General features: G+C 38.1%; 1 protein-coding gene across 3 annotated transcripts in view; it reads right to left on the reverse strand.

Annotated features, from left to right (window-relative positions):
- Positions 1-26,870, reverse strand: part of LOC129778007 (RNA-binding protein Musashi homolog 2) — a 113,865-nt gene extending 86,995 nt beyond the window's left edge. Inside the window, exons 1-3 of one of the 3 annotated variants that reach the window (XM_055784633.1) lie at positions 26,597-26,870; positions 26,312-26,500; positions 9,118-9,504 (exon numbers count right to left, since the gene is read on the reverse strand). In XM_055784633.1, the coding sequence (XP_055640608.1) occupies positions 9,118-9,215 (98 nt within the window). In that variant the 5' untranslated portion in view covers positions 9,216-9,504; positions 26,312-26,500; positions 26,597-26,870. Of the gene's footprint in view, positions 1-9,117; positions 9,505-26,311 lie in introns of all 3 variants that reach the window. The other 2 variants (XM_055784634.1, XM_055784635.1) reach the window with 2 other exon arrangements.
- Between the last annotated feature and the right edge of the window lie 490 nt (positions 26,871-27,360).

Genomic DNA, 27,360 nt, shown 5'->3' on the forward strand with positions numbered 1-27,360 from the left:
TAACTCAAGCATTTTTCAATAGAAATGTTGTCAATGTCAATTGATAGGAAATATTTCTACGCGTGATAAATGCGTAAAATTTCATTTTTCTTGAGATAAACAATTGAATAATTGTGAAATGGCATAATCTAAACGTGCTAAATGCCACGTTTTGATTGACCCAATTTGTGCTCCCCAAATTGGACCGACCAAAAGGAGCAATCAGAGTAACAGCGGAATACGGTTCCCCAACATAGACTTCAAAACCAAGGAGCTGGGAGGAAATCGGCATTGCAAATACATGCAATCCGGGGGCACTTCCGTTCCCAATGTGTTTCCCTAACACGGACTTCGAAACCAAGAAACTTGGGGAAATCGGCTTTGCAAATACATGCATGCTGCGAGTACTTTTGTACTCGCTTGCGTTTGTGAGCTTGAGCTTGGGTAGACTGTACAATTCGTAGTTGCTCTCCGTGATCGACCTGAACCAACCAAATTGCACAAAGAACACAGAATGACGCTCGATACTAGCAAATCATTCTCGCTGTGCAATTTTTGGTGAGTCGAGCTGTAAATGGTCAATAACGACGCCGGCCACGTCCGTACAGTCACCAGAGGAAGGGGAGGAATGTTTGTATGATATTCGCCGCCCGAAGATCACAAGGGTCGCCTCTATAGCGTGGCTCCCTAGCGTTTATCATGGAAGGGATATTTGTTATTGGGATAGGTTAAAAATCAGGATTCACTGCGGTAAGTGATGTGATTCTGTAAACGCTAACTCTAAACTGCTCGACGAAAAGAAATCTCAAAAATCGGAGATATTCAAGGTAATACACTTTCGGACGTACGATTCTATACTTTCTAGAACATTGTAACAATGAATATGATACGATTATATATGATTTCGACATCCGACAACGGAGGTTATCTATGAGAATCCTGAGAAGGTCACCAAGAAACCCCTCTGCAATAAGAAGGATCTATAATACATATCTTTATTGTTTATCGCAAGTAGTTTGTATCTAAATGCCATCCGCGATGAAGGAGTTCGGAAACCTGAAAAGGTAACCGAAAAAAATCTGTATATTCTATTATTTATCGTACGTACTATTCGTTTAAATTACTCTCCGCGTTATCTTTGGGAATGATGAAGGAATTGAAGAATAAAAAAGTTAAAAAATAAAAGAATTAAAAAAAGAATTGAATAATCAATGAATTAATGAACTGAAGAATTAAAGGATGAGCTATGCTTGAGCAAGATTTCATGCCTCTTCTAAGCGTCTGCAGCTAAATGAGCCAGATTCAACAGATTGACGTTACTCAGCAAAATAGAACATCATATTTTCTGCTCCCAAAGATTCCCAATGGTGATTTTGCATCAAATGGCGTTCGCATTCTAAGCGTACGGTTCCAGCCGATGACGGGATGTTGGATCGTGCTCCAGAGAAGCATGAAAGATGCAATCAAAATTTTACCATCTATTCTTCTCTAATGGCACTACATTCATTCCTGAGTGGAGTTGTGTCTTCCCCTCCAACATTATGATCATTGTTACTTAGTTTAGATTTCCCATTATTTTTTGTCATTACTCGCAGGTGAACTTTCTGACCCGATCGGGAATAGGACCTGAGGATAGCTTTCGCAGGCGGCTTTTTAACGAAATATTCCACATTGACTACCAAATTCAAGCAAAGTGTCTCGCATTACGCTGTTGTTTCGACAAAGATTGAATAATGAACCGCCCAAACTGCTCTTTCGTGCCAAACTCAAAAGCCTGATGTGGGTACACTAGGGTCGTATTCCCCGCCACCCGGAAAAGGAGTGCTGTACAGCAAATTTGGCAACTCATCCGTCTGCTTCATTTCACGAATATTTATCCTCCGCAAAGTACTTCGCAGTGCGTATCGTTTTAGAGAAGCCAAGTCATCGTATTGTGCCGATTCGCTGCCTTCTGAAAGGGGCTCACAAATGGACAGCAATCCTCCAAAGTTGGAAGCCGATGGAGCATTTGAGAAACCTTCGTCAACACGCTCTCTCGCCACGGGGAAACACACAAAAGCTTATTAATTTCGGGGGAACCGCACACTGAAACCTCTCTCACACACGGTGCAGATGTTATACGATATTCCAAACGGTGGGTTCTCGACCGAACGCCCCAACCTCCTGTTTGCCTGCTGCCGCCATCGCATTGCCGTTGTTTACGTCCGTAAAACCAACAGACGGCGTGTAGAACCTGCAGGGACAACAGCAGCAGCAGCTGCTTTAGATCCATTCACTAGCGCTAGGGTTGACCCTGAGGACTTATGCTTACACAGACACGCAACACAAAGAAAAAACGCCGTCGAAATAAACGTCACAAACCATAATGGCATGACGCTAACATGCGGCAGGCTTTGGAAGCGCAGAATGGTGCCAAGTCCTTATTATCTACGGATCGAACCCGATGAGGAACTTGAATAGAGGAGGAGAAAAGCTAGAAGAAGAAGCGCGCGTTGATGAGTTTAAATGATCCCCAATAATAAAATTAAAGCAGCAGCAATTTGCCAGATATTATTTCGACACCAACCAGAGGTTGTGTTAGTGTGACACCCTTAATTCTAATCTCCTGCCGAATAGAGGGTAAAATATGCACTAATGAAATTCTGGAGGGAAACGAATGAAAAATTGAGACTTATGAATAGAAAGAATGTTTCTGTGTGAGGTAAAAATGCCCTCGGAACATACCTCCCAAGCAGGTATTTTTTTCTAGCGAATAAGATAATGGGAGGGTGAAAATACATTCTTTGAACCAACTGTGATCCGAAAAGTTTGGATTATTGCAAGAATAATTAACCTAAACTTAATAACACAACACTTTCGGTTCTAGTACGTAAATTTGAGACCATAAAACCTGCCGTACTTCGAACCAGAATTGTTCTAGCACGAATCCACTCAAACCATAGCATCAAACATGAGATGGAATGTTTACTTTCTTTTAATGGTCTTTCCGACCATTAAATAATCATGATACTGTCACATCCCTGAGAAGCGGTTCATTTTTGCGAGTGAGTGAATGAAGGGGAAGCCGAACACATCGGGACACTACAAATAGTTTGAATGTGCAGAAATGAAAAAAAAAACAACAGAATGAAAATTTTCCATTGAACAGGCTCTCAGGAGGAAATACTACATCCCCGGCTGCCTCAAATAAATCTGCATTTGAGTTATTCCAAAAATTTGAACCAAATTTCAAACTCCAACAAGCACTGATTGGAACATACCGAAATGTTTCTAAAGACTTCGAGCTATTTTTGTATTACAGATCACCATCGCTACAAAAATAGTTGTATTCATGAAAGTAAACTTCATAAAGCGAAGCTCGATGAGTATATTGAGTAGAAAGAGTAGTCATTCACAATTGCAGTGATAGTTTTTTTTTCTTCCGGAAGCATGTAAATTAGCATACTTTCACCAATTTAGATCGGTCGGAATCTTTCAAACGAATTCGCTGCTCCTGTGTGAATTAGTGATTGCTGAGTAACAGATAGTATGTTTGTGCATAGAAACGAAGCAAAGCAAAAGAAGTTGAAAAATTGGAAGCTTGGAAGATTATGTTGAAACAAACAATTCATCTCATGTTAATGAGAGCACTCCGTCATTTATGCCAGACGCTTTCTTGAGGCGATCATGCAATGTGATCATCGTTGATATAAACTGTGAATAGTTGAATCAAAACTATTTTGATGCCAACATTGATTCTAGCATTGCGAAGTATCTGAAACTATTTCTTGTTAGAGAGAAACGTCCAATGCGGTCTTCTACGAAACTAGATTATCACAATTTTTGGTCAGTAACAAATATATCAAAATTCATTTCCGAACACAAATCGAAACATAACATCTGGATATGACACTACGACCGCTTAGTAGCGATATGAACGAGCTTTGTTTGGCCCAACACGACATACCAACGTCGTTTTTATTATTGTATCAAACGCTTTCTAGAACCGGTTCTCGAGATATGAGTTTTCGCATTCTACCTTCAATATGATGAATGATGATAAAAATAACTTTTTTCTCTCTGATGGAATAGAAATAAAAAATTGGAATTACGTGAACTTGTTGGCAAAAACAAATGTGCTTATATTCTTTCTGTATCCACTGTTTTTCTCTTGAATATATGTTTTCCTCGTCCTGCAGTTCACAAATCCTCACAAATCACTCACCAAAATGCAGATCAGAGTATACAGGTCTTTCTCGAACCCATTAACCCCAATCGTACAGAGTGTTCGAAATCAATCTTAGTTTATTAGCTACCACTTATCATCAATTTCATTCAATTTTGTGTAACCCTATTGGACAATAAATTCGGTTTAAAGAAAGTATGTGCGAAAAGTGCATTATCTAACATAACCTAACAAATAACAACACTAAAAAAATACGAAAATATGTAAACTTTCCTGCAGTATTATTTTGAATAGAAGAATACACCTTGTAATGTAGAGAATAAATCATTCGATTAAACCTACTACGGAAAAGAAAAATGCACTTTAGATTTGTAGATTTCTAGATTTTTCAATTTTTCCCCATTTTAACAAATAACTTTTTTTTTTTGCGTTGGACTACGCTTTTCTGAGAGCTTTACGATTAAGAAAAAAAAGGTCACGTTTCGATGGTATATTTTTAAACGCCAATAAGTCACTGAATCAAGATTCTCCCCATAAACAGACATCCGAATCAGGTATCAAAATAGCGGAAGGAAATAGTTTTAGGAGGTCTGCGCAGCTTAAATGGCTGTACGTCCGCTTACTAAGCGAACGATCGTAGGTTCAATCTCAGGACCCTCCGTTGATTAATTCACCTTTTTCAAGGCTAGGGGCGAATGAACATTGTAGTTTAAAGCCTCTATAGTAAAAAATATCAATCAAATAGTTTCGAATGAATCGAAAGATTTCAAAACTGTTAAGAAAGAAAAAAAAGAAGAGAATAGTTTCTTAAAGGGGAATGAACTTTATAGGTTAAAGTCTCTAAAATAGAAAAAAACGCCAATCATAAAAATAATTATCGATATGAATCGATAGATTTGAAAGTTTCCGTTAACAAAAAAAGAACAAATGACTTTAATCATGGACTTCAAAACATCAATCAAATTTAGCGAATTTATCGTATATCATCGTATCCGAACGCCTACACTAGGTAATGAACGCGCTTCTGCTCTGCTTCCGTGCGATTCGGTCATATTTTTGAGGAGCTTTCGCTCCTAGATTAGTGAAATGCTGCATTCAGCAGGTCTGTTTGCCCACGAAATGTAGAGGCTAGGCCCTTAAATAGGGTAACCAACAACTGTGAAACAAATCCGTTCTCAAGAATTTTTACTGAACAGTTATTTCTCGAATTTCATTTCATTCTAAGACATCCAAATTGATAAACGACCCCGATGAAGAAAATAATTTCGTAGTCATACATCATTAATGCTGTTGCGATCGCGGATACCAGAGGGATCTTTGCTGATCCTATATTGGGGGTACGAATTGAACTAAAAATCGGTTGCGTCGCGTAAAATGTTCAATTTTGCGTGTCTCGGACACAACACTCCATTTTTTCGAGTTAGGCTCATCTGTCGTATTCTGGACTATAGCGCTTGATTCGTGAGTTAAAAGTATCACTTTCCATCAGGGTTGTACAAAAAACATCGATCGTTTCCGAGCTCCATCATTATGACGATTCGAACCGAGGTGCAAACATCCCTATATAATAATATCCAAATATTTGTTTCGTTGAAAATTTTGAAACATTTCACTTTAATTTTTATTGACTGGTAATTAGCAATTGATGTCGGTACTTTAATATACATTGCCACATTAATGTGACATACAAACTGACTTTTGGAAAGCAAAATCTCGGCTTCAAATTATTCGTACTAGGATTGGGCGATCTCGGATCGATTTTTAGAAAATCGATCTTTTTCATTTCGATTTTCGATCTTTTGTACTCAAGAAAATAGAGAAAATCGATTTTTTTTATTTCGAACTTTTCGATCTCAGAAGAACTTTTTGTAGATTTTTATGTCAGTATGCGTTCAATCTTACCAAAAAGCATCTAACATTTTTTTAATGATAATGTCAACATTTGGATCGCATCTTCTACGATATATACGATATATTGTACAAATGCTGACAGAGACAGAATTAGCGGTAGCTACTGAGGAATGTACTGTAACCAGTGGCTCATAGGATCACTGAACTAGATGTTGACATCAATTCCAAACGAAAGGTTTTTTTTAAGAAATGGCGCCAAAATCAAGAATAGACTTCGACTACATGACAGACGTGTGGCACGATTGGCTTTTATGCGATCGTTGTCAGGTGAGTTCTAGGCAGATACCAGTTGTTGAATTCCTATTCCTATTCCTATTCCTATAATGCTTTTTCGATGATTGTTATTCAACAAAACGAACGCCCAGGAAAATATATTTTTTGTACTTTAATATAGGGTTGGGGAAAAAGAAATGTCGTATTTCTGATCGAAATTTGACGCTTTATTTAACATACTTAAAATTATCTAATTTAAGTCAAATATGCGCCGTTTTGTTCACAAACTTGTTGCCATTTAGAAGGCAACTTAATTGGGTCGAGTTCGTTCCATTTCAGCAGTACATCGCAAGCGGTCTAAAAGATTTTTTTGCGTCAACTCGTGTGGCACCCATAAATCAAGCTTTTTTTTTGGAATCCCATCTTCTACTTAGATGATTTCAACGATTTTATCGGTTTCCACGACGATTGGCCTACCAGTACGGGGTGTATCTTCGACAGCCACTACACCAGAACGAAATCGATCAAACCAACGCTGTGCTGTGCGAATCGTTAAAGTATCGGGACCATAAACCACACCAATATTTTTTGGAGAAACTGAGGAACAAAACAAAATGCTTTTGATGTTTGAATAAAAATATGAAGTTTGTATTCCATGTTTAAAGAAAAGTGTCCATAGAATAAGCAGATAAATTGGAAAAAAGCTTTTAATTTTTCAAACATGGATTCGGAAAGATCGATTCTTTGGTACCGATTTAATCAGTTGATCGATCTTTACGCTGTTTGGAAAATTGATTCGAAAAGATCGATCTTTTTATGAAGATCGCTCAATTCGTACTTATGAAATTTTGGCAGAACGCCAATGAAAAATGACATTGCCTTTTCCACATTCTGTAAACTGCGCATCGGTTACGAAAAAGCCTTCTTCGATTGGTTAATTTAATAATATTTTTCTATTTGAAAAATATATACTTTCTCTATACTGCAGAAGATTGTTAGGGAGTGTCCAAGTCGGTTGGTGCAAGATTCTCATAAATCCATCAAGAAATTACTAAGCAATAAAAGCTTGAAATTAAATGTTGAGTTGGGAATATTTGGCACTTCTACAGGAAAAGAGTTTTTCAAACAACATGCATTGTTTATTGCAACTGATGTTCAATATATTTATTTTCAATTTTTAAATATTTTCAAATGAATAAGAGTTTGAACAATTTCCTTCTTTGAACGAAATTTAACAGGTATTATCATTTCGGAATTAGAAAAATTGTCCCTTTCCAGAAAGTAGTCTAATAGTCTAATTTATTATTGGAGATTTCAGATACAGGAAACCCTGTTTTTGTGCTTTTTATGCGCGATTTTTTTTTGTGCGGCATATGAAAAGAAGAATATTTGACGAAATCATCGTCCATTTAGTTATTTTTTTCGATGATTTATATGCATTTCAGTGCGAATAAAGTATATTTGCGTCTAAATTATCAACTTCTCAAATCATTCCCATCTTTCCATCAACTGCTCTAAGTTGCGCATGGCAAGATGTCTAACAGCAACAAGTTTCTACATGCAACTAAAAACACAAACAGCCACGCGCAACATGGCGCATATTTCATGACACGAACTTAAATGCTTTGCATTTCAAATCTAAAAACTCATACACCAATACGCCAATCATTTACACATTCACGATGACGGAGTTTGCATAATATTGTATATAACCTGTACCTAATATTGGATTAGAAGGATTGAAATAATAAAGATGTTTATAATCAAATCCTACCTGTGCCGATTAACAACGACAGCTAATTCTACGGAGCGCTAACACAGGCGACATTGCGCATTATCTACGTATCTAGGAATGAATATTCAGGACAAGACTACGGCTAGTACACACTTGCTGTGGAAGATCGCGCAAAAGTGGTTACATTAGGGTTGATAGCTATGCCAGATGCCAAAACGCTCGTCAAAAATCTTGGCCGCAGGGTTCTGTCATACACAATCGAATGCTATTTTCATGGGTTACACACAGAGTAAGCAAACTAATTATCTGGCGAATATGTTTTTTTTTTTGCAACAGTTCACACCCTGTAGAAAAAGGTTACAGCCGTTTCTCACTAAAACCTCTCTCGTCACGGTTCGTTTTTCAATAACTAGTCGAAGCGCAAGAAGAAAAAAATGACAAACCATCAACCGAACTCGGCTAAAAATATCCGCCACGGTGACCTACCCACCCATCACAACACCACCCTCGAGGACGGATCAGCAAGGAACACGTGAAGTTCGAGGGAAAAATAGATTATGTGTACAGGCCCCGATGGGAGAAATCACTGAACGTACGAAATATTAAGTGAAGAAGTGTGAAGGAGAACAACTATCATACGGGAGTGCAAACATAAAGCGGGCTAAAATTAAAAAGTGGCTATTTTCAATCTGCAAAAATTGAAACCTTCACATATCATGGACGAATGTCAGAACGTTGAAGGAACGGACAAAAATCTACGGACCCTCAAAAATGTACCCACACACACACAGGCTTCGGAAACGTGCACCTTCCTCTGCTCTCTTTGCATGGTGTTTCATCCGTCCTTTTTTTTTGCACTTCTTGGGATTTTCTCCGATTCAATAGCCATGCTCTTGATGAAAACGATCGTCGTCAAGGTGCACGTGAGGGATAACGTGTGACATAAGTGATTTGGCTTCCCCGCAAGGTTTCTTACGGGTCGTCCACGTCCTTCGATGAATTGGTTAGTGTTATGGGTGAATTTAGAATCAGAGTGTATGTGTGTTACGGGTATAAAGAAATGGAAACAAACCAAGAAATAAAAAAACAAACTTTTCTGATAAAGTCCACAAACCTTAAATTTTGCACCGGAACCGCAGCTGCACCTTGGATCGGCGGAGGCACGCTGTATGGGAACATTTTTGCAGCCGCAACAGGGTTTTCAAACAGCATTTTTTCTTACTGTTTTCGCTAGGTGTATCTTGTCTGTTCGTTTGCGTTTTTGTTTGAATCCTACGGGTGATCTCTTTTTTTATGGGTGTAGTATATATATATATATGAACTTGGTTGTCAGATTTTCCACTACTTTATTTATATATGCTTGGTTTATTTTTCACACTACTTGCAGTTCTCAAACACTACAAAAACACTAAACGATCTCTGGTACTATGCATATAGATATATATATATATATATATATATATGGATACTCGCTAGTTAAGTTCGGCTGTGTTTCGGTTTGCTAGATGGTAATAGAAAGAAAAAAAAAGAACAAAAATATAACTAGAAATCAACTTCTATGTAGATCAATTAAAGTATGTAAGTAATACGAGTTTCGCTATGACAGATAATTATTAGTAGTTCTTGGACATTGATATGTATAGTTGTGGTTAATTATCGTCATCAACATGCTAATGCTAAGACATACACACAAATACCAGGAGGGCTAAAGATTGTCGAAGTATTTAAAAACAGAGTAGTCATTGATGGATGCGGATAAGTGTGAACGCACAAATCGGATTTGTGAGCGAGTGAGCTACAGCAGAGCTAAGGGTGGTATTAATCGTGCAAGACAATTTCTTCCATGATTCATCACGATTTTCCAACTTTCCAACAAAAGATCTACTGTTATAAAATACAGATTACCAAGATTACCACTCAAACTTATACCGAGGTAATTCACGAATTATTTTTATTAGATAGTTACTACTGATGAATCCATCTGATTTTGTGGAAGTACTAATCTACATATGATTTATGTCAGAATGTTATGACAATCTGACGCTCTAACGTCCTCGTAACGATTCTCGAGACAATGGGAAACATACAAAACCATTCAAATCACTGAATAAGGTCACAGAGTGACTTGTATAACGACAAATTAGTATATAGAAACCAAAATCACAAAACGACATAGGGAGATCAGTTGAATCATTAATAATACAATAATCCACTAAAACAGTTCATGTTTTTTTTTGCCTTATCATCATTTAAAATACAAAACTCTAGTGACTTACAACTCGAAATATTATAGCTTGAGAATTTCTTATCTGGCAATTCTAGCAGTTGCGATCAGTGCTCCCGTGGCCGAGTGGTTAGCGTCATAACTAACATGCCGGGTGTTCGGGTTCGATTCCCGTTCTGGTCGGGGGAATTTTTCGTCAAAGAAATTTCCTCCGACTTGCACTGTGATCACGCGTATTCTAGAGGTTGCCACTCAGAATGCATTCAAGGCGTGTTATTTGGCATAGAAATCTCAACTAAGTACTAATAAAAAATGACGCAAGTAATACTACGTTGAGACGGTGAAGTTCCTCTAGGAACGTTAGTGCCATTGAAGAAGAAGAAGAAGAAGCAGTTGCGATCAAAAAACAGAGGTTTCCGTAACAAACGGGACAATGGACTCGAAGTTATACAAACAAAAATGCCTCTGAAAAAGTTTATTAGTGTTTGACCAGATTTGACAAGCTGTCACTCCAACTGGGAATTATTGCTTTCGTGACAACGGAGTGGATTTCATCGAAAACCCGATAAACCAATTGTACTCTATTGCGCATGATTGAGGAATATTGGGCAGTTGTCACACACAAGCTTAAGAAGAATGACATAGTAACAGACATGTAACATGGCTTTTCAGTTAGGGTGCCAATTCAGCAAAAAAAGTAACGTTTTTAGAAAATAATGTTAAAATTAATAACTATTCAAGCTACGAACGAATTTTGATGATTTTGATTTGGATGATTTGCAACTTATTGAGTGTAACTCGATATCAATAATAATAACAATAATGAAGCGTAATTCAATAACAGTATTAAGACAGCATTCGATTTTCGATCTTTGACGAAGGACTACGTCTTTCATGTCTGTACTGGTGCGTAGGTTCAACGTTTCAGAAACGGGAGCGTTACGTTTGGGATACAAGGTTTTGAGCTTTAAAAACTTTTTGCCGGCTAAACAAAGCGGAACTTCAGTGATGTTTGTTACTTATTGACTCAAAAGCTTATTTCAATAACTCCTGGTTCGAAAGCATGCTATTGGAATTATAACAATCCATTGACCTTGTCAGGGCCACCAAGCTCTTAATTCTTAAAATTTTTTAATGTTCATTCTCGCCGGCATGTAGTCCTACATAAACAGTGCAGTAGTGCCTTGGACACCACCTTTATCGGTTCGGGTTTCAGTCTTGAACGTGATTGACCATTGACATTAAATCGTAACTTTTCAATCGTCTGTATCAATCTGTACATATTGTATGGGATGGAGCTTCATCACGGATATTATTAAAGAATGCATCGAACCTTTATAAATAAAGGGTGTGTCACATCAAATTGCATCACGGAAAAAACGCTGTAGAAATTTAATTTTTTAGGAATTATATCTTCAGCTTTCGCTTATAATCAGATAAGCGTGTATAGATCACGTTGGCCATGCTTCACTGTCCATTTTTCGTAAATTTGGAAAAATGTCGTCGAACGAAAAAGAGCGTCGTGAATTAATCCTGCGCACTCATTTCGAGAATCCGGAGTTGTCACATCGGGACATCGGTAAGATGCTGGGAATCGTCCAATCCACGGTCAGCAGAGTACTGAAACGATACCTTGAGAACCTAACTATCGACCGGAAGGTGAAGAACGGCAAAAATGGATGCTCCGTCAGTGAAAAAGATCACAAGCGCGTAGTTAAGCAGTTTAGACGTGATCTGAGAAGTTCAGTCCGGGATGTCGCCAATAAGCTGAATTTGTCAAGTTCATTCGTCCAGCGGACCAAGCAGCAGGAGGGCCTGCGTACATACAAGGTTCAGACGGCTCCTAACCGCGACGAAAGGCAAAACATGGTGGGGAAGACGCGAGCCCGGAAGCTGTACACCGAAATGCTGACGAAGTCGCATTGCCTGGTAATGGACGACGAAACCTACGTCAAAGCGGACTTTCGTCAGCTGCCGGACCTGTTGTTCTTCTCCGCAGAGGACAAATTCAGCGTTCCGGAGGAGATTCGCAAGCAGAAACTATCCAAGTTTGCCAAAAAGTACATGGTGTGGCAAGCGATCTGCTCTTGCGGAAAGCGGAGCGCCCCCTTCGTGATGACCGGCACGGTAAACGGGCAGGTTTACCTTAAGGAGTGCCTACAGAAGCGCTTACTACCACTATTGAAGCAGCACGAGGGCCCGACCATCTTCTGGCCGGATCTCGCTTCGTGCCATTATTCAAAGGACGTGTTGGAGTGGTACGAAGCCAACGGGGTCACCTTCGTGCCAAAGGAAATGAACCCGCCCAACGCGCCGGAGCTTCGCCCAATAGAGAAATATTGGGCGATTATGAAGCAGGCCCTCCGAAAGAACCCAAAAGTTGTCAAATCGGAGGCGGACTTCAAAAGAAAATGGATTTCTGTTCAAAAAAAACTACAACCTGACGTTGTACAGAACCTTATGGACGGGGTAAAGAGGAAGGTGCGAGCATACGGGCTTGGGCTCGAAATATGAATAAAAGGAAAATGCCAAAAGTTGTTTAATAGTTTTTATTTTACTGTCTAAAATTTTCAAAAGGATCGGTCTACTGGGCGAATTTCTACAGCGTTTTTTCCGTGATGCAATTTGATGTGACACACCCTTTAACTCATTAGTAGAACGTTTTGATGACCCTGTAAATGACCGGTGGTTTACGTGGTTTTGTAGAAGCAGTTGAAGATGGTTTTTTTGGCAATAATATTTTTTCCCATCTCATCATTTTTTTTCATATAACATTTGAACCAGACTGAGTAAAAGTCATTTTTACGTATGTAGCGTGACGTCCCGTTTTCTCATGTTCAAACTGAAGTAAAAAGATGCAAAAGCTCGACTAGCGTTACAATAAATAAATAACACTTTTTATCTTTTTCTAACTAAAAAAACAGTAAATGTCAATTTCAAGTGTGCTCATACTGTCATAAAAATCCTTCCCTAAAAATATCTAAAAGAATCATCAATACGTTTTGACGTAGGATGGAGTTTTCGGGAACATATAGCGAGTAAAAATTCAAAAACCAGATGTCGACTCCGTCACGGTCTAGTATTGCGGTCTTCATGTTTATAGGTTTTTTATAGGTTTCAGGCCCAAAGCGCCCAAATTGAACAAATAAGTTTAACTCTATTCAGGAAACATTGGAGCCCAAACCGTTGAAAATACTGATAAAGGCTGATGATAATCAAGATGGCTCTTAACGAAATACGTCTTAAAAAGCAACCTAGAGAGCTTGTTTACATTGCGCTACGTCAATATGTTCAATCACGACCAAAATATTTTGGAGGTTTTTAACAGTATCTGGCGGAGCCACATGTGGTTGAAGCTGTAGAATAAGAAGTTACTGAACTGGGCGAGAAAAAAAACTAAACAGAAATATACTCGATCAGTTTACTTAGAATGAATAAATTCTATCAGAACCTGTCCGTATTCTAAGAATATGGCTTCAAAGCAACTTTATGACCACTTTTAAGCATTCAGAGTTCTCCTTATTTTGAATTTTTACCTTATTATGTTATCGTACATCTTTTTGCAAAGCGCAATGTAATCAAGCATGCTCTGGTAACTTTGTAATCTACCATTACACCTCAATGCATTACATTTTTACTACCTACAGTTTTGGCTATACGTGGATACCATCAACATCTTCGATTTCATAACAACTATCCCATTCAATGATATTAAAGCTATTATTGTGCTTCAAAATTAGGCTTATAAATTTAACAATAAACCTACAACGAGAGGTCAAATGACCCATTCTAAACTATTAGTCAAAATTTTCTTGCAAATTACATTGTCACAACATAATTTGCCTACACTACTTTTGTTAACAAAACATTCATCAAATGTATATTTTTAGTGTTTACTCCTCTCTTGTTATTTTTTTTTACTGAGAAATAAATGTAACTACCGAAACGGGTCATTTTACCAGTGCAATCATTCATATGATATCAGAATGATTTGTAAGATAAACTAAAATAAACAGATTTTTTGAAACCAGAAACACGGATTTTTTTTATGGCAACCCTGTACACAAGCTGGCAATGTTTTCAAATTTGTTTCCTTTTATCGATGTACGCATTACACTGATTATCCATCCCGAAAGCTATCACGGCGACCTCCCTATAATTCGAACGTTGAAAATAACTTCATGTTGGATTTTTGTTCACGATTGAACCCCATTTTAATAGTTCATTGCGTTATCCGCTATTTTACGCGGTGACCCAACCAGCCTATTTCGCGGATTCCACCGAATGAAATTCCACAAACAAATGGTTGGATCGAAAGCATGTGAGCGGTGCTATGGTCGGATGGCGCGCACGGTTGTCCGGTGGAAACGGTCGTCAGGATGCTTGTACTTGCAAGTCCACAGGGGAAATTCTGAAATTCTGAAAAGAACTGCTAAATTAACTCCCTGTGCTTGGTGAACGGTGTAATAAAATGATGTTGCTGATCAGGGTTGCCACATATACAGAATATTTTGTACTTTACAGGTCTTTCGCAAAAGTTCAGATACAGAATCTGTATATACAGAATAACAGATCTTCAGCAAAGATACACAATTTACAATTTTTTTTAAATTCAATTTTAAATATTGAATTTATTACAGTGCATACATATATACCTTGGTTTATAAAAATGTTGAACGCAACGCAACGAGATGGCCAATAATTTTGGATGGAAAGAAGAATTTTTCCAAAAGCATTGTTCTACTCATCACCATGAATCGATTTGCTTTTTTCGTTCTGCGGAAGATGATGAATAGTATAATTTGTGAATTATTTGTTTGGAAATGATGTTTTTGGGAGCGTTGAAGTTGGAATTTTGCTAATAGGTACAGGAAAACTACTCCGATATTCGATAAGTTATTTAAATTGACAGCCCTTGTTGCAGTCCTACGTCTCTTCGATTATGTCCCCGACATTATCCAGCCGTCTTTTTTCTGATTCTTCTCCGTATTGGCTAATGGTGGTAACTACTCCACGGTTAGGAAATGACTGATCGTTTTGCTGTAGAGCAGCTAAACTTTTTATACACTGGCTGGCAGGAGAACCCAGAGGCGTCTCGCCCGCCTGTTCAAACTGTTCATAGGACAGGTAGACAATATCAGAATAAAATGTATATTATTTCACATTTGTAACATGGATGAGGAATTATCGAAGATAATTTTTTTTTGTGATTTCCATATTATCCCGAATATTCTTATTTTATTTTCTATTTTGGTGGAACTCAAATCCACCGTAAAGAATATAATATGATAGTTACATATAGTTAGTTATTCACCCCCAATCTGCACGCAACACAGCCTCAACGCTACGAAATAAGTAGTAATGACTACCGGGTCCAAACCATTCATCTGAACTCGCCGTCATCCAAACACAGGGCAAACACAGTCAACTACATATGAAACGATTACTACTACTAATGCGCCGCTTTGCGTACAAATGACGTTTTAGGTTCAATATTTCTGCTGAACGAAATCGATGCAAACGATGGATAATACACACCATCACTCTTCAGTGTTTGTTCGTGACTATCATCGTTTCCTTTTCTGTTTCTCTTCCTAATCCTGACGTCATTAAAGTTTGAGAGAGGGCACGAGACCGCGAGAGTATACAGCACCAAACACCACGAGCGAGCGTGATGCAAATAAAAAAACCAACAAATTCATTCATGATTTCTGTGGATGTGGTGGTATTCTTTCGTTGATGTGTGGTTTTAATTCGAGCGCTTTTATCGATTTTGTTCATTCGACAACTTGACGTTGTCGCGTAGCGAGACATTGAAGCAATTTATGGAAACCAAAATATGAAATGTTTTCAAAAATAGTTGATTTAAATTATGCACCTATCAATGTTATACAGGCAAACCTGTTTTTGTGCAGGTGATAGGGTCCGCAAACAATTCGCTAAACAATTTAAAAACAAAAACTTTGTTATGTGGTGGATAGGAACTGCATAAAAAAAGTTTCCTTAAGAAATCCTTAATCCTAATGATTCCCTTCGTGATCAACATTCGATTTCCTTTTTTCACTTTCATAAGCGGCCTACTCATATGTGCAGATCATAAAATCAACTTTTTGCTCCTTTCAATAAGTTCCTTCTTCTTCTTCTTCAATGGCACTAACGTTCCTAGAGGAACTTCGCCGTCTCAACGTAGTATTACTTGCGTCATCATAGTACTTAGTTGAGATTTCTATGCCAAATAACACGCCTTGAATGCATTCTGAGTGGCAAGCTCTAGAATACGCGTGATCACAGTGCAAGTCGGAGGAAAAATTCCCCCGACCAGAACGGGAATCGAACCCGAACACCCGGCATTTTAGTTATGACGCTAACCACTCGGCCACTCGGCATTTTAGTTATGACGCTAACCACTCGCTTTCTCATTCATGTCTGTAGATTATACACGATGGAATGCAAAAAGCACATCACAAAAACCCCCCAAACAATAAGTTCCTACTGACACCTTAAAACAAACAAAACAAAACATGAGAATGGGAATTAGCTGACACAGTCCCTATGTAGAGCGATAAAACACATATCAAAGATAGAAAAAAAATTACCGATGACTTCATTTTTTTCACATACCGCACAAAAAAAGTCGCACCAAAAAAATTGCCCAAAAAAATTCGCATAAAAAACCGCACAAAAACTGGTTTTACTGTATAGATAAATGTTGAGAAACAAAGATATTAAAATCTGTCATCGTAACTGCAAATGAAATTGAACAGGTACCTCTGTTGGTCACGCGTCGCCTCTGGGAGAACCGCGCGAGAGTAGGGCTTGCGATGCGATGTTTCGATCAAATCTCGATCATCTCGTTATTTGACAATGCGGATAGGTAAGAAAAGAAATGCACAGAACAAATGTATGGAAAAATTGGAATTCTTCCATTGTTGTTCGTTAATCAAAACCATTTAGCGAATTGTAATGTATAACATATAAACAAATATTAGAGAAATAACATATAAACAATTTCTACCTCGAAATTTTTTACGCAAATAATTGCGTATGATAATGTTTTAAATCAAAATTTTTCAAAATAAAGTGAAAAGTACCAAATGTCTTAGCAATGCCGACAAGAACCGTTAACATCGTCTTCTAACATTTGCGAGCAGAAACTATATAAGGGTCCCAATAATAACTGAGCAGCATCATGTCACGCAAACCACAGCCCTTGTTGAATATCGGACTGGTGCTGCTCTGCTGGCTGTCAATCGGCGGACACACGTGCGCGAACCTCTAGGAAACCCAAAGTGGCTATGTTGATGTTGATGTGAGCCATGTTGATGTGGTGGCGGTGGTGGTAGTGTTCGTGTGCGATAAGACCGATATACGTACAAAGCGATTAAGACGTGCTTCAGAAAAACAATCCGCACAAGTAATCTGATCGAGAGTTCGCTGGAAACAACACAGCCGATTTGACATGCATAGACATCGAAAGAAGCAAGCAAAAAAACGCGATTGAAACAAAAGGCTTATTGAGATTTTCTCCCACATGGAATCGATACTTTGCTATTTGCTCTCGGTCTCCCCTTCTCAGGGCCTCGCTCCAGTTCAAAACTAGGCTTGAGGAGATTGTTCTTTCTCTTGACGTTTGTCGGTTCTGTTCCACTAATTTCAATTTAGATTCTAATTGGTGATTTTAATTTATGTTATCCATGTCATAACATCGTGAACATTGTTGTTCAGAATGCTTCTATTTGTTTCGATATCATTCTCATTCCCAAGAGCTGTCAGAGTAAGAGATTATAGATTTCAGATTTATTTATTTGATCGTCTCCCAGATTCTGCAGTTGTTTTTCCAATGTCGAAACCAAGCCATACCAGATCATACACACTCGTTAATTGACGTTCCTCCTCCGGAGTGGTGGTTACGAAATCGAGCAACCACTAATGGCGGGTTTACATCAGGGAGATCTATAGCTATAGATGGATTTATTCACGTGAAAATAGGTGTAAACGTAAGGTGTAAATTCAGCATATGTAAACGCTTGTGAATTTCTCACTGGTGAGAAATCACTAAAGTTGGATGCAGTTCTACTTTAGGTGAATAAATTCACCGAAAATATTAATATATTCATTATAGATGTTCACGCTAGTGTAAACGGTTGATGCGATTTCTATAAATCTCATCATATTTCTTCACATGAATATATCACTAGTCTAAACCCACCCTAAGTCGCAATGGCCGCCACCACTTGAACATGAGAAGCAAACGAAAAAAAAAATCCGCACGTCGGTTCTGTTCCCCCGCCGTCCATCTTGACTCGGTAAGTGCGGTGTAAAAATACGCTGCCAGCGAAATACACCATCTCGGAAACGATTGGAGCATTAGTTTTGAGAAGTTACCCTTAAAGAGGACGAGAGGAAACCGAGCGCAAAAAAATGGCAGGCGGAATGGAAAAAAGACCGTATTACTCATAAAATTCATTATTATGCTACATTTTAGGAGACGGTTTTTTTCATTTTCATTCTACTTCTTCACGTTTGATGCCTTCGGGTTCCGGTCCCACAGAAAGAATAAAACGGTTCAATCTTCAATTCATCACTACAAGGTTGGAAAGGGTTCGGCGGATTGAAAGTTCAGCTTTTGCCTAAAGGCCACACGGATCGTCGTCTTTGAAAGCCATTTTCCGTATCGTTTCAGCGATTAAAATGAGGAACAGCAGCAGAGCTACCACCCAATTTCTTGGCTGTGGAAAGTCAAACACTGTAACGCAAACAGGGTTTCTGCACACGGACCAAGTCTAGTTAGTCTCTAGGAGTATGTTTATAGTAGGTACTGAATATGAATTGGTAGAGAAAATGAAAGAGGTTGTAAACTTGTGAATGGGTACACTAAAATGGACGGAAGTTAAGATTGAATGTCGTTCAGTATACACTGCGTTTCACAACTATAGAACCACTCATTTTTTCTGAGTTTCATAAGTTTCTCCATAAAGTTTTGATCTGGTAAACAAGCTGACCAGTCCAGAATCTGAAGCCCCTTTTCAATAAACCATGTCATGACTCTCCGGATGTTATGAATTGATGCCAAATTACCCAATTATCACGGTGTTTTTGATGCAAAAACTGCAGTAAATGATTCTGAAGTACTTCGTTGCCCTTCTGATAGTTCATTTGTGTTGATGATAAGCTACCTAACCCAGGCCTTTATGAGAAAATTCTCCCCAAACCATAAAAATCCCATCTCAAAAACTGCTGGACCAAAAACTAATGTGGAAGCTGAAGCCATGGGTTTCACTATTTCAGGAGAACTTCTCTGGTAAAAAGAAATCCAACTTGAATGGAATTCCGTCATACTGGAAGAACATACGGAACGTGTCATGTAATTTTTCAACTCGTTACTTTACAGGCGGCAGTTTGATGGTTTGAGGAAAATATTTTCAAAACGGCCTGGTTCACATAGATTTTTATCAACACCAATGTACAGTCAGAAGTACAATGAAGTACTCCAAATTCATTTACTGCTGTTTCTGCATTAAAAACGCCGTGATAATTGAGTAATTTGGCATCAATTCATAATATCCGGAAAGTCATGGCATGGTTCACTGAATATGGGCTTCAAATCCTGGACTGGTCAGCATGTTTACCAAATCAAAACCTTGCCATGAGGAGTGATAGTACGAATAGTAGATATCGCTTACAAGCAGTATGAGTGATTTGGAGAGCTTAAACGAGTAGTATCCTTCGCGTAGAACTAAATACACACTACAACATGACGCAACTTGGTCATAACCACCCTGAATGGGTTATTTGAACCGATTGAGAACTAGAGATAACCTACGAATTGGAAACTTATTGTAATTCATGTGAAATTGACGTTAATTTTGTAAAGGAGTGAGAGTTATTCCATCTGGTTCTATAGTTATGAAACACTGGAATTTTTTGTTTTTTTTTTGTTTTTTGATTGTTTCGCGTCCGAACATAACAATAAAGTTCAAATGACCAGTCTTTTAAATGAAGATAGCTGTTATATCTTACGCTGTATACTTCAATTCAACCGACTTCTTACGTATCTCCGGAAACTCATAAAATATGAGTGCTTCTATAGTTGTGAAACGCAGTATACAAGGCTATGCTTTTGTTGAGTAAAAAGTTTGTTCAAGTAAAGTAACAGCACACAGACTACAGGTAGTAAGATTAAGCATCATTCATTATAAATTGCATTTTTTTATCCAATTGCAAAAGTTACATTAATTTATAGACGTTTAGCACATTTCAAAATGAGACACTTACTTTTGGCGAATGCAAAAGCCTCTAGTTCTCAGACTTTTTTCATAATTTCGAGACAACGTGAGTTTTCCAGCATTTGTGTTTCATTTGAAACACAAATTTCTGCAGTACTCGAGAATTAATCAAACAAACGAAATAAAATATTTGGCATGTGGAGGTTTTAGGATGCAATAAATGTTTCTATGGTGGTTAGATACTCCTCCCCCTCTCTTAGGGGAGGCTGACATACAAATGAAACACAAATTTCTGCATTACACGGAAATCAATCAAGCAAATAAAACCAAATTAGGCATATGGAGGTTTTAGGGTGCAATAAATGTTACTATGGTGGTTAGACACCCCCTTCTCTAAGGGGGAGCTGCCATACATACGAAACACAAATTTCTGCATAACTCTAAAACTAATCAAGCAAATGGAGCCGAATTCGGCATGTGAAGGTTCTAGGGGCACGAAACGTTCCTATGTTAGAAAGACAATCCTCCGCTCTCTCTGAAGGAGAGGGGCAGCCATAGAAATGAAACATAAATTTCTGCATAACTCGAGAACTAATCGAGCAAATGGAACCAAATTTGGCATATGGAGGTTTTAGGGAGTAATAAATTTTTATGGTGGCTTGACACTCCTTTCTCCTCTCTGAAGAGGAGGGAAGGGTGCTGAAAAACTCGAAAACTAATCAAACAAATGGAATTAAACTTAGCATACAGAAGTTTTAGGGATCGATAAACGTTCCTATGGTGGTTCGACACTCCTCCCTCCTCTCTAAGGGGAGGCTACCATACAAATGAAACGCAAATTTCTGCATAACTCGGGTCCCGTAAAAATAATACACATATTTCACCCAAACATGACATTTGTTTTTTTTTTCAATGTGATATAACGCACTCCTATATCTTCTTCTAAGATAAGAGCAAAACTCGAGAAAGGAATTGTCCGATTTAGGACTGTCTTTATTCTATCATATTTTCTGTATCAAATATAATATATAAACATGTTATTTGCAAGTGGTTGAAAAATCTTGAACGAGAATTGTATCTGAAAATAATCTGATATTATAATGACGAGTTTTGGTAAAGTACAAGGAATTTTATAGTAAAAGATAATTTTAAAGGGTATATCAAAATAAATTTTGGGCGGGACGAAGTTTGCCGGGTCTGCTAAAGGGTGTGTCACATCAAATTGCATCACGGAAAAAACGCTATAGAAATTTAATTTTTAGAAATTATATCTTCAGCTTTCGCTTATAATCAGATAACAGTGTATAGATCACGTAGGCCATGCTTCACTGTCAATTTTTCGTAAATTTGGAAAAATGTCGTCGAACGAAAAAGAGCGTCGTGAATTAATCCTGCGCACTCATTTCGAGGATCCGGAGTTGTCACATCGGGACATCGGTAAGATGCTGGGAATCGTCCAATCCACGGTCAGCAGAGTACTAAAACGATACTTCGAGAACCTAACCATCGACCGGAAGGTGAAGAACGGCAAAAATGTAATGGACGACGAAACCTACGTCAAAGCGGACTTTCGTCAGCTGCCGGGCCTGTTGTTCTTCTCCGCAGAGGACAAATTCAGCGTTCCGGAGGAGATTCGCAAGCAGAAACTATCCAAGTTTGCCAAAAAGTACATGGTGTGGCAAGCGATCTGCTCTTGCGGAAAGCGGAGCGCCCCCTTCGTGATGACCGGCACGGTAAACGGGCAGGTTTACCTTAAGGAGTGCCTACAGAAGCGCTTACTACCACTATTGAAGCAGCACGAGGGCCCGACCATCTTCTGGCCGGATCTCGCTTCGTGCCACTATTCAAAGGACGTGTTGGAGTGGTACGAAGCCATCGGGGTCACCTTAGTGCCAAAGGAAATGAACCCGCCCAACGCGCCGGAGCTTCGCCCAATAGAGAAATATTGGGCGATTATGAAGCAGGCCCTCCGGAAGAACCCAAAAGTTGTCAAATCGGAGGCGGACTTCAAGAGAAAATGGATTTCTGTTCAAAAAAAACTACAACCTGACGTTGTACAGAAACTTATGGACGGGGTAAAGAGGAAGGTGCGAGCATACGGGCTTGGGCTCGAAGTATGCATAAAAAGAAAATGCCAAAAGTTGTTTAATAGTTTTTATTTTACTGTCTAAAATTTTCAAAAGGATCGGTCTACTGGGCGAATTTCTACAGCGTTTTTTCCGTGATGCAATTTGATGTGACACACCCTTTAGTTTGCTATGAAAACATTTAGCCTCAATGTATGATTCACGAAAATACACCGTCGGAATGTCCTGATTGAACAAATAATGGAGAGTTTTCTTTCGCAGAAGCTGCAAAACGGTAATGATGAAGGAGTTCTATGAATGCAACAATTCTGATGCCATATGAGTGAGCTTTCAAGGGCTCTAGATCCGACAGACTAGGATTTCCTCTAAACAAAAGAAAAACCTCAAAACAGTCGCATTTCGAAATAATTCATTTCAGCTGTAAAATTTAGTTTACTAGTTGTAAATATTGAGACTTACTCGAACAATTCACAATTCTAGAACAATAATCAGAAATAATCCGTTCCTTTCAATTGATCTCTGATTGATCTAACCTTTATATAAATACAATACAATTATATACAAATATACAATTGAATTTTTTGAGGAATATTCTACATAAGTGTCACATAAATGTTAAAAACGATCTGATTGTAAGTGTTTGAGTGAATGAGTATAAATGTTGAGTTATAATTGATACTTGGAAGTACACAAAGTTCGAGTCTTTTGAACTGACTGGTGGTCCTGAAAGTGTCGATGGTTGGCGTTGTAGAAGCAACTGAAGATGCTTGATAGATAATTGCATAATTATTTCTTGTTCTCGTGGGGAAGAATACACGAGATATGCCCTTATTGCCAAGCTGTTGAGCAGTTGTTTCTGTTGCAATTGTTTTCTGGGGCGATTTATTCCGAGAACCTATTTCAACAGTAGAGGGGTATTTTGTAGGCCTTCCGAGAAATCTTTTCATGGAATAAGATACACAGATTGGGGGATAGCTGGCAAAATGCTATTTTTAAAGCATACGTTTGCTCAAATGAAGTACTCGTGAACTATCATATGATCAGTGTTCTGTCATAAAGGTCTAAATAACATAACTATTATTTCGAGTAAATCGAGCTCAAAGTTTGAAGCTGTGTAGTTTTAGTAGCTTCCAATCATTCTCCCCAATTGTTTTTCTTCAGCTTCTAGTAACGCTTCAGCAAGGTCTTGTAATGGCATTATTACAAAAAAAAAACTCTTTGAGGACAATCAAGGAGGTTTTGCTACTGGCTACGTGTACTTGACCTCATGACCGGACAATTTGATGATGAAATCATTCATTCAGTACGCAGTCAAAGTAGATTTTAAACTGTAGAATTTTCTCCACTAAATCTATATGATAAAACAAACTGGTTTTGTGAATTAGTATGTACAGGGCGGACTCGATTATATACAGCCTCTGATTTCTTTTCACTGTATATAATCGAGTCAAAAAACAATTTTCTTAGTTTGTTTTTATACATATATCGATGAGGAAATTTAATACAGTTGTGAAACTTGTGAAACTTAATGGATTTATTGTTGAATTTTAAAAGTGAAAAACTTCAAAGTTTGTGGTATTGAAGGTGTCATTCTTAATTTTATCCAAAATGTACATAATAAACTTGAACCAAATAAACATATTAAAGCACGCTAATCGCTCTACAATTCGTTCTCTGACATCTGACTTATACCTTTTTTAATTTTGCTGCAATATCATTTTGAACAGTTATTGGCGAATCTTCAACTAGAATCTACCAAATTCACTCCACTGTACTCATAATAGCCAATCAACTTTCACTTTATCGTTGAGATATTTAATTTTTGCTTGAATTGAGTCATATTTGAAGTATAAAAATTATTGGAACTGTATATAATCGAATCCGACCTGTGTTTCTAAGTACAATTCTCAATTTTCTAAAAAAAAATGTGTTTCAACGACATCGGGTTAGGGTGATTTTGAAAAAGAGTACTTGCAGTCAATCACGGATCACCTGTACTGCAGCAAATCTTAGTGTAGGTCTTTGTTAAAAATTGCAAATGCATGGTTAGGTTCCTAATCCATCAATAATCTTCTTGAATTGGAAACATATTGATACCAAATGTAAATCTCCAACAGAGCTGAAAGATAAATCGTACAGTGCAAATCTTTGTAGGGTTGAGGCATGATGGGAGATCATCATCAGTTTCTGTAGAGTTATGTTAACGGATGCCCAAGTTCATTTTCGATCTAGAATTCTAATTGAATCCAGAGCCATCCATAGAAAAACGACGGAAGCAAAGTATCATGTCTTTGTAATCATTAAACAAAATAATGATTGTAAAATGTTGACGATCGACTAAAATATTCATCAAAAACAATTCTGGAAAGTAATAACTGCAGTCGACTATTTTCCGACATTATTCCATAGAAGCGTGATTGTATTATAAAATTGAAGTATAATATAAACAAAGTTTTTTATTAGTGATAATTACTGCAGAACAATTTGCAATCATTTTTAACTCACTAGCAGATCTGAACATGACGAAGAGCTGCTGTATATTCCCGTTTCCATACACAGAAATTACATCGAACGTCAAGGAGATTCGCTTTCTTTTTTTTTCAAACAAAAACAAACATTTCCATTCATCTTCCGCTTTCCGACTGTCGTGCATTGTTCTTGTCTTCGTTTCAGTTCCTCTCCCGCTCGCGTGTATCTTTGTTCTCATCTCACAGGATACGCGTCTTTTGCGATTATTACGACGTGTACGTGTGTTCGTGTATTCTCGAAATGGGAATCTGCCGCACATCTGGTTGGAAGTAGCAGCAGCAAATTTATTTCTCTCCCTGCAGCTGGCATTTAGATGTGTTTGTAAAGCTGCGGAGGCGCTCTCAGCCCAATACAGCGCGGGGGCCAGTGGTGCCGGCACCCACTACCAACCAGGTGCGAATACCGAAGGAAAATAAACAGAGACTGTCAATAAGTGTTGGGAACATAGTAATTCGTTAGAATGGAGTATTCAAGATTCTCCAACAAACACCGCATTTCCTTTTATTTCAGATTCATTGCATAGAACCAACAACGAAACATCAAATCTTTCGTAGATTCCTATTCAAACAATATTGATATACGACTAAAATGCAAAAAAAAAATCAATATTTGATACTTTCTTTCAATTTGATCGAATATTTGCGCGAGCAATCAAACAAAAAATGTCATGAAAATGAAAGTACCAATATTACAAATTCGTTTAAGGAGGAAACCATCCGTGATAGTCGGACTAATAATTGAATACTTGACATTATTCTTGTAAACGCAAAACAGTTTCACGATAAATAATATTAAAACATTCAAGTGTATTCCATATACCTAGTAAATGGTTAAGCTTTACTTTTGTAATACAGAAAAGCAGAGATTGGCACAGGTAATTTCAAGGAAAAAAAAACTCGCATCACCATTTCTGGCAACCCGGTTCATGGCAGTTACAGCACAGGGCCATCGGGTAGAAAAAAAAGAGACCACTAGACGACGACCACCGCTTGTGGAAGAAAAAAAGATGAGGAAAATGTGCGAGAAACAGGAAAAGCTGCCAATGATGAAAGAAAGGCGAGAATAAATTTTTATGTGTAGCAGAAAAATCAATTCGCCTGCGAACCAGCGTTGAAGGGGTATCGCAAACTCCACTCAATGACTACTCTCGTTTTCGTAACTTCATTCTGGTTGTTCGTATAAAATCTCTAGAATCCACTCATTTGCATAGGAAATAGATAAAAGAAAAAGAAAATCACAAACCAATTCCAGCGAGATAATAAACGCTCTGCATTTATTGTTTTGCAATCGATTGTTCTTCTCTTGAGCTTCCTTCACACATCCACTTTTGCGCGTTTGGGTCAACTGTAACTTCCAGGTAGTACTAAGGTAGCTTCGGAGGGTGAAAACTCGATCCTTTTCACCACAGACTCACCGAAAACACTGAGTCCCCTTTCGGAAATCACAAAACTTCAATAGTAGAGAAAAATTGAAACACAAAAAGGGAACACTAGCACTACTCCTTCTCACACAATTTTCTTTTCATACTTTGCGAATCCGCTTCCACTCCTGCAACCGTCGTGTTATCCCGCGTGTATAGGTTCTAGCAAACTGCACAACAAAGTAGGTATAAAAGGGAAAAACAGGCTCCTGTGTACACGGTATTATACACACAATACTACAAACTGTAGAAATAAAAAACGGCGACTGCGGACGACGACGCTGATGATGACGGCGACGAATAACGGAAAAACACATTCGCTCTTCTCGAGTGGACGCGACGTTCTGATCTAACGAGACGGAAAACTACACAGAGAATGGCAAAGAAGCGAAAGCATTCAACATGAACTGGATGCTATTAGCATTAATAAGAGAGAATCTAGAGAGCGTTCTATGTTCTCTCGTTGCTTTGTTCTTTCTTTTTATTTAGTGTGCGTGCGGTGCTATAAACGCATTTGCTTGGTTATTTTGTTTCAATGTCCCAAAGGGTCTGGCAGGTCAGAAAATTATCCTCTGCTCAGTAGTGTTAGTGATGACTAAAAAGTTAACAGTACGTCATCCATCACACTGTCATAACATAGAATGAACAAGGTATATTTTTCGAAAAGGTTATACCGTTCTGAATCATATTTCGGACACTCTATAATACAGTAATTTACATTTAATGCGACATTTAGCTAAATGGACAGACCTGCAGTGCGACACGTTTAATTGGACATTTTTGTAAACATCGAGTTCGGGGCCCAAATTATGGCCCCACATAGAAAGTCGCCACCTCGACGTCCATTCTGTACCATTCTCATCGCCAATGT

This window comes from Toxorhynchites rutilus, chromosome 3, assembly GCF_029784135.1.
Source record: "Toxorhynchites rutilus septentrionalis strain SRP chromosome 3, ASM2978413v1, whole genome shotgun sequence".
Classification (NCBI taxonomy): Eukaryota; Metazoa; Arthropoda; class Insecta; order Diptera; family Culicidae; genus Toxorhynchites; species Toxorhynchites rutilus.